Source organism: Myotis brandtii, unplaced genomic scaffold (genome assembly GCF_000412655.1).
Source record: "Myotis brandtii unplaced genomic scaffold, ASM41265v1 scaffold1037, whole genome shotgun sequence".
Classification (NCBI taxonomy): Eukaryota; Metazoa; Chordata; class Mammalia; order Chiroptera; family Vespertilionidae; genus Myotis; species Myotis brandtii.
In genome coordinates, this window is record NW_005353483.1 from 512,025 (window position 1) to 520,261 (window position 8,237).

The 8,237-nt window shown below is 36.4% G+C and overlaps 1 protein-coding gene across 1 annotated transcript in view; it reads left to right on the forward strand.

Moving 5' to 3' along the window:
• NUP107 (nucleoporin 107kDa) overlaps positions 1 to 8,237 on the forward strand; it is a 46,340-nt gene that overhangs the window by 32,395 nt on the left and 5,708 nt on the right. The window contains exons 18-24 of the mRNA XM_005856604.2: positions 3,208 to 3,277; positions 3,606 to 3,724; positions 4,413 to 4,451; positions 4,756 to 4,906; positions 5,221 to 5,333; positions 6,215 to 6,317; positions 6,791 to 6,951. Of these exons, the coding sequence (XP_005856666.1) occupies positions 3,208 to 3,277; positions 3,606 to 3,724; positions 4,413 to 4,451; positions 4,756 to 4,906; positions 5,221 to 5,333; positions 6,215 to 6,317; positions 6,791 to 6,951 (756 nt within the window). The remainder of the gene's footprint in view (positions 1 to 3,207; positions 3,278 to 3,605; positions 3,725 to 4,412; positions 4,452 to 4,755; positions 4,907 to 5,220; positions 5,334 to 6,214; positions 6,318 to 6,790; positions 6,952 to 8,237) is intronic.

The following is an 8,237-nucleotide window of genomic DNA, read 5'->3' on the forward strand; positions in this document are numbered from 1 at the left end:
AATTTTTTGTGCACCGGGCCTCTAGTCCTATATAATAAAGAGGTAATATGCAAATTGGCCATCATTCCAACACACAAGATGGTCGCCCCCATGTGGTCAAAGATGGCGCCCCCATGTGGACACAAGATGGCCAGCAGGGGAGGGCAATTGGGGGCCATCAGGCCTGCAGGGGAGGGCAGTTGGGGGGGACTAGGCCGGCAGGGGAGGGCAGTTAGGGGTGACCGAGCCAACAGGGGAGGGCAGTTGGGGGCGACCAGGCCAGCAAGGGCAGGCAGTTAGGGGTGACCGGGCCAGCAAGGAAGAGCAGTTGGGGGCAACCAGGCCTGCAGGGGAGGACAGTAAGGGGCGACCAGGCCAGCAGGGAAGGGCAGTTAGGGGTGACCAGGCTGGCAGGGGAAGACAGGGGCAATCGGGCTGGCAGGGAAGCAGGTAGGCATTGATCAGGCTGGCAGGGGAGTGGTTAGGGGGTGATCAGGCAAGCAGGCAGGCAAGTGGTTCAGTGCCAACAGTCCTGGATTGTGAGAGGGATGTCCCAGATTGGAGAGGGTGCAGGCTGGGCTGAGGGACACACACCCTGTGCATGAATTTTGTGCACTGGGCCTCTAGTCCAATAATAAAACTTTTATAATTTTCTCTCAACACTTTTGTGGTTATTCTCATTCCCCTGAGATGGTAAAGCAAATCGATATGTAGTCTTCCATATGTTTCTCCGTAGTCTTACAAATACGTAGAAATGTAGATATTCTGCTATACGATTTTGGGTTTTGTTATGGCTTTTCTTATACTACATATACATTACAACTTCTGTTGTGTGTGTTTTTTCATTTAATGATACTCCAAGTTAGTAGATACAGATTTAACAACCCAACTTATTCTTTTTAATAGATACATAATGTTCTGTATAATGATGTATAATTTTTAAATCATCCCACTTTTGGTGATATTTAGGTTGTTTCTAGCACTATAATGAACATTCGTGTGTGTATATATGTATGTGCTTATCTACTAGTCCTGTTTCTATAGGATAGGTTTCCTTAAAGGAGGGTTGCTGGTTAAAAGGTGTATGTATATTGAATTTATTAACTGGTTGTAGCAATTAATTCATACCCCCACAAGTAATTTATTAGTGTGTCTATTTCCCTGCATTCTCACTGGTCCCAGATATCACCCTTTTTATTTTTTGCCCATCCATCACATTAGGTAGAAAATAGGAATGTACCACCTCAGCTGGTTTTGCTCAGTAGGTAGAGCATCAGCCTGTGGACTAAAGGGTCCCGGGTTTGATTCCAGTCTAGGACACATGCCCAGGTTGTGGGCTTGATCCCCAGCAGAGGCCGTGCAGGAGGTAGCTGATCAATGATTCTCTCTCATCATTGATGTTTCTCTTTCTCTCTCCCTCTTCCTTCCTCTCTGAAATCAATAAAAATATATTTTTTTAAAAAAGAAAATAGGAGTGTACTGTTCTACTCATTTTTCTGTGCATTCAGAAGGCTGAACAAGTTTTCCTATGTTTATTGACCACCTGTGAATTTCCTGTTCAGATCTTTTACCTATTTTTCTATTGGGTTTTGTCTTTTCCTTATTGTATAATGAGTTCTTTGTATAGTAAGGAAATTAATGCTTTTTCTGTCAAAGGTTTATTGCCAGTTTATTATTTTGGAGATACCAGCTAATGAAAATAAAATAAGAAAGTCAAGGAATAGATCTAAATATTGGAAAGGAGGGAAATTTTTCATATGATAAAAATGTAAATCTAGAAACTTTTAAATTGTTGACTAAAACTATAAGATACCTAGAATTAAAAATTAGCCAAAGGTTTGAGAACCTTCCTAAAGACAACTGTAGAATCTTATTGAAAAACATGATGGCCCTGGTCAGATAGTTGATTAGAGCGACATCCCTATATGCCAAGGTTGCAGGTTCAATCCCCAGTCAGGGCACATATACGAAGCAACCAGTGAATGCATAAATAAGTGGAACAACAGATCAGTGTTGCTCTCTCTCTCTCTTCCCCTTCCTCTCTATAAAATCAATAAATAAAAATTAAAAAGAAAAACACAGATAAATAGATATACCATATTCCTAGATGAGAAGACTTAATTAATCATTAGTAAATGTCATTCATTCCAAAATTAACATAGAAAGTTAGTGCTTTAGGGGATTATTTCTAGACAGAAAATTTCCAAATAGAAGAATAAGAAAAAGAAGAAAAATTAGAAAAGAACAATAGTTATGGGATAGTTGTCTTCATAATAAAACTTAATATAGAGATACAGCAAAACAGACAATAGTGTGGTGAAGGCCTGGGGTGGGAGGCAGGGACAGGCTGGAGGGGGTCAATGAGGAAAGAAAGGGGGACATATGTAATACTCTCAACAATAAAGATTTTTTAAAAAAGGAAAACAGTATGGCATTGACACAGGAATACAAAAGTTCATATGAAATCCAAGTATAGATGAGAACATAAATGATACTGGTAACCTTTCATATTAGAGAAAAAGGGATGGTTTCTTTAGATTCACAGTATGGGCATAATTGACTTTCCATCCAGACAGAAAACAAAGCAGGATTCCTACCTCATGCCATGTATTAAAATAAATTCCAGATGAAGCAATGGTTCAAATGTAAAAAGAATAAATACTGAAAGAAAATGTGAACAACTAAATAAAAATTTTAGATATTTGACAAAAAAAAAAAAATAAACTATTTGCTACAAGAAATCTATCTCCCAGTGACCTGTAAATGTTTTTTTTCTCCTCTGTGCCTAATCACTATTTGATGGTTTTTTATTACTCTTAGTGCCATGTGCTGAAGAGACTACCCAAAGAATGCTGTTCCTGTTGATAGAAATCTTTATAATTTATTTCACTAAAGCCCTTCCTTTCTAGTCCACCATGGAGTGCCAAGGAAAATAGTAGTAAAATATAAAAATTAAAGTTTAATAATAGCACTCACAGAGATTAAGTCATTTTATCATACTTCTCTGCTCTCAAAAATACTGTTCAGTCCTAGATTTGTAAGTCTTAAGTATATTCAGAGGCAGAATTCTTCCCATATTTTATTTTTTAGTTTTCTAAAATCTTTCATTTCCAACTTTTTCTTTATATATGTATTTTCAGAAGTTTGTGACATTTTTAGTTTAACAATGAGTACATACTACAGAATGACCACTACAAGATTTATGGAAAATGTAAAAATTTTTTTCAGAGAGTTCTGGAAGAGAATCAAGAGCATTATCATATAGTTCAAAAATTCCTTATCCTGGGAGACATTGATGGTAAGATATTATAATTTTATTTCACTTTGTATGAATTCCTTGTTGTCTTATAGTAATGTTGTAAAAAGTTGTCAAAGCAATGCATATGACTTACCTCATCTTTTAATCTGTATAAATGTCAGCCTATTTAAATGCAACTATCTACTTAATTGTTATAAGATAAAGTTTGGGTTTCATCCAGAGACTGTGTTATGTGATGGTTATTAACAATGAGATAATGATTTCATAGCACTAGAGGATGTGGTAAATGTTTTTAGTGATGTTTATTTAGCTTTTTTGTTGTTGTTTTTTATCCCTATTGTTGAATCTTTGCTTTGATGGCTTATAGGTTTGATGGATGAGTTTAGCAAATGGCTTTCCAAAAGCAGAAATAATCTGCCTGGACACCTCCTCCGCTTCATGACTCATCTCATTTTGTTTTTTCGCACGCTGGGACTACAGACAAAAGTAAATAAAAGTGAACCATTACCCTTCTCTGGAAGGCTGATGCTTTATACCTGTCATCAGGAAAACACTGCTTTTTGTTGTGGTTTTCTAGAATTGGTGATGGGGGTGCCATAGTATTCTGTACAGTCTCCCTGTGGGTGACCCCTTAGGGTTCTAATCCTCGGCTGCAGAATGCTGATGTTCTTCTGGTTTCTGGTAAATTCGGAACTTTAATCCTCAGTAATACCCAACTCTGAATCAACCAGCTAAGCTAACTGAACCAGACTAAATTCTATATGAGATTGTAAACCTTTGTTTTCTTTTTCTCTTTTCCTAAATGATTAATAACATTTTGGTTAGAGTACATGTAGAAGGCAGAATGATACAGTAGTTAAAAGCTTGGGTTTTGGAGTAAGAATCCTGGGTTTACAGCCTTACCCACCAGCTTACAGTTTTGTAATTCTGGGTAAATAAAACCTCCATAGGTCTTAATTTCTTTCTCTGTAAAATGTGAATAATAGTAACTACTCACAGAGAATATGGTATGGTTAAATCAGGCAATGCATGGACTTTGCTAAGCACTAGTTATTGCTCAGTGTTAAATATTGAATCATTAAATCATTTCATAGCAGAATTTTTATTAGATATTTTGCTGATACACATAAGCAGTTGTGTTTATAATTGAATTATATCTTTTTTTCCTATGAAGGAAGAAGTTTCCATTGAGGTCTTAAAGACATACATACAGGTAAACTTTAAGAATCCACAATATGGTCCTTTTTTTTTTTTATTTTTTACTATTTTAATGAAAAAATGATAATATTTTAATACCCAGTCACAGGAAATTCATTAGAATCCATAAGAGATTTTTAATTATCCTAAGCTCATTTTTTTTAGAGTTCAAAATTATTCTGTTTAGCAGCACAAATCTGTTTGTATGAATTTCTCCTAAATATGTTTGAAATTTTGAAGTGAACTTTTAAAAAAAGTACCACTGATCCTAAAACTTTTGTTTAACTGGTTACATACTTTGATCTTTTTCTGTTTTTTAGCTTTTAATAAATGAGAAACATACAAATCTTGTAGCATTTTATACCTGTCATTTGCCTCAAGACCTCGCTGTTGCCCAGTATGCATTATTTTTGGAAGGTGTTACAGAATTTGAACAGCGCCACCATTGCCTGGAGCTGGCTAAAGAAGCAGGTAAGAATGATTGAGAACTTCATCTATTGAGCTTTGTAGGCAAATTACCATTTTGATTTTAGTAACATTTATCCTTGTACTTTTAAATCTTATTTCTCTTGAGAGAATTTCAATGAAATTCTGTTTTAGGAGTAAAATGCACTGTAACTCATGCGTAAAATATCTTTTAATTTTGGCATTTTAAAAATGTGTTTTATTTTATGTTATATTTTTAAAAAATGGTTATCCCAAATTTACCAAATTATTGTATCTGTTTAGAGAATATTAGTGTGAACAATTAATTCTTGCTTTTGTTTCTTCAAAAAATTCTTTAGATCTGGATATTGCTACTATAACAAAAACTGTAGTTGAGAATATTCGAAAGAAAGATAATGGTGAATTCAGTCATCATGACCTGGCCCCAGCCCTAGATACTGGCACTACTGAGGTAATATGAAGTGGAAGGGAAGGGAAGTGCTGTGCTTTGGTGAACTTCTGCCTTAAAATACTCTGGCTGCTTTTTTTTTTTTTTTTTTTTTTGAATTCTGTTTTGTCAGCCAAGCCTTGTAAATTATAAAAATTGGGAGCAAGCTTAAGGTCTTATCTAAGGGCTTACTTATTTCTGTGTCAGCCAAGCCTTGTAAATTATAAAAATTGGGAGCAAGCTTAAGGTCTTATCTAAGGGCTTACTTATATTAGTGTTATGTTACAGGAAGCTTCTTTAATAGAAAAAACCTGAGCATTGGATTTTTGCTCATCAGATTATTCTAGATACTAACCCTTATGTAGCTTTCTTACTACTATTTTCAGAAAGGAATGAAAGTTTGTCAGCCAAGCCTTGTAAATTATAAAAATTGGGAGCAAGCTTAAGGTCTTATCTAAGGGCTTACTTATATTAGTGTTATGTTACAGGAAGCTTCTTTAATAGAAAAAACCTGAGCATTGGATTTTTGCTCATCAGATTATTCTAGATACTAACCCTTATGTAGCTTTCTTACTACTATTTTCAGAAAGGAATGAAAGTTTTGTCTAGGAAAGAAAATAAATTTAAGAGTAGTATTTAAAGGAATCACGGTTAAATTGGTGGGTCATAGAATATACAATTCCAGATTCACAGTCCAGTAAGTTTTTCTGTAATTTAATAGAAAGCTATTAAATGTGAAAATATACTAAAGAAAGCTAGATTCTTTCACAGTTTTGTATAACTGGAGGGAAAATGATGTTCATTAAAGTGCAGGTGTAAGTTAATTTTACTAATTTGCAGAATATCTTAGAAAATAATAAAGTTGATGTTTTGTTTTGTTTTTTCTTTTTCAATTAAATGAATAGGAGGACCGTTTAAAAATTGATGTAATTGACTGGTTGGTATTTGACCCAGCACAGAGGGCAGAGGCATTAAAACAAGGCAATGCAATAATGAGAAAATTCTTGGGTATGCTGTATTTTTTATATTCTTTTTTTAAAGTATTTGTTCAAATCCATATATTCTTAAACTTTGTTTTGTTTTTGTTTTTGTTTTTCTAACCCTTTCAATAAGGGAGAGCACAAAACAGCCTCTCCTGTATCAAACCTGACGTTATGAAACAAAATGTTTACAGTGAATTTTCACATCCTACTCAATTCTGCATATAATCTCAAGGCTTTGAAAAATGTAATCCTTTTTTATAAGACACAGATGTATGTAAAAATAACTGTATTTAATAAATCCTTTTGTGATTATGTCATTGAAGTAAGGAAAAACTCCAGGCATTAGGCAGAAAGATCACCAGACCTTTAAGTATGTTGGGACCTGAAATGGTTACAGCTCACTGTAAAAGTTGCAAACTAATTATTAGACTCCCTTTTATAAACCATTATACAGAAATAAATCTACATATATTGAAAATTTTTGTATCTTTTTCACAGCATCAAAAAAGCATGAAGCTGCAAAAGAAGTATTTGTGAAAATTCCTCAGGATTCTATAGCAGAAATCTATAATCAGTGGGAAGAGCAAGGAATGGAAAGTCCACTTCCCCCTGAAGATGATAATGCTATCAGAGAATATTTGTGCATTAGAGCTTATTTGGTGAGTTTGTAAAGAAAACAACAAATGTGCCTATCTTCATGATGATTTTCTGGTTCACTCTCAGACTTTGAACTGTTTGCAGAAATGATGATTGGCTCATTATCATCTCTCTTGTGACTGTGGTACTGACTGATCCACATGGGCATTGAAATCATGACCTTGTCTTCATTAACATGAGCTGCTAATTAAGAACATCTCACATGGCACATAGTGTATGTGATATCTGTAACTTATGTTTTCTTAAGATTCTTTGAATGCTTTGTCTTTAATATTTCTGTTTTGGGCAATAACTGAGAAAAGCAATATATTCTCTATTTGTTATGACTAAATAACAAGCTCATTCAAAATCTATTCAACAAATAATGAACTGATTACAGTGGGCTTATGTTCTAGGGCTAAATCTGTGGATGGCTTTCTGTCCTTGCCTTCTAGAAACTAATAGACCAATAAAAAAGACAGTAAACATGCATACATCACAGAGTGATAACATTACAGAGTGACAAATACAAGATACATACGTGATCAGGATGATAAGATAGGAATAAGTGCCAGAAAACACATATCTATATATATATAAATGTGTAAGCGACCGTTACTACCTGATGACCGGCTGGTAGCTATGACGCGCACTGACCACCAGTGGGTAGACACTCAACGCAGGAGCTGCCCCCTGGTGGTCAGTGCACTCCCACAGCCAACCTCCTACTGCTGGCCAACCTCCCACGGTCCCTCCCCACTGCCGTCCAGCCCTGATCGCCCCGATCACCGGCCACACCGAGGGACCCCACCAGTGTACAAATTCGTGCACCGGGCCTCTACTATCTATCTACTTATATAAAAACCATGGGTGGTGTTCATCATGACCAGAACCGCCCTGACCAAGCGGAAGGAAGTCAGTCCTGCAGGGGTTGTCTTGGCAACGGCTGCGCCCTCCCCCGAGCTGTTTCCCGGAGCTGTTTCCTGTAAGGGCAGGGTTTGAGGCAGGAACCCGCCCTGGGAGCGTGGAGGCAGATCTTTCTAAAGTGTGCCATGCCAGTATGGCCAAGGGTGAACCTGAGTGGGGGAGGCTGAAAGACTTAGAAAAGACAGACAAGAGAATGAAACCTGGGCCTCAGTGGGACGCTGCTTCTCTGAGAGACAGCGACCACGCCCACAGCCATGCCTTTATTTTATAGCAGATGCTATGAGGCAAAGTAAGGGCGTGAGCAAGATGTTTACAACATTCTCCTGGGTTTCAATCCTACTCAACTACATGCACCTGAACTCTATCAAGCCCACATCACTCA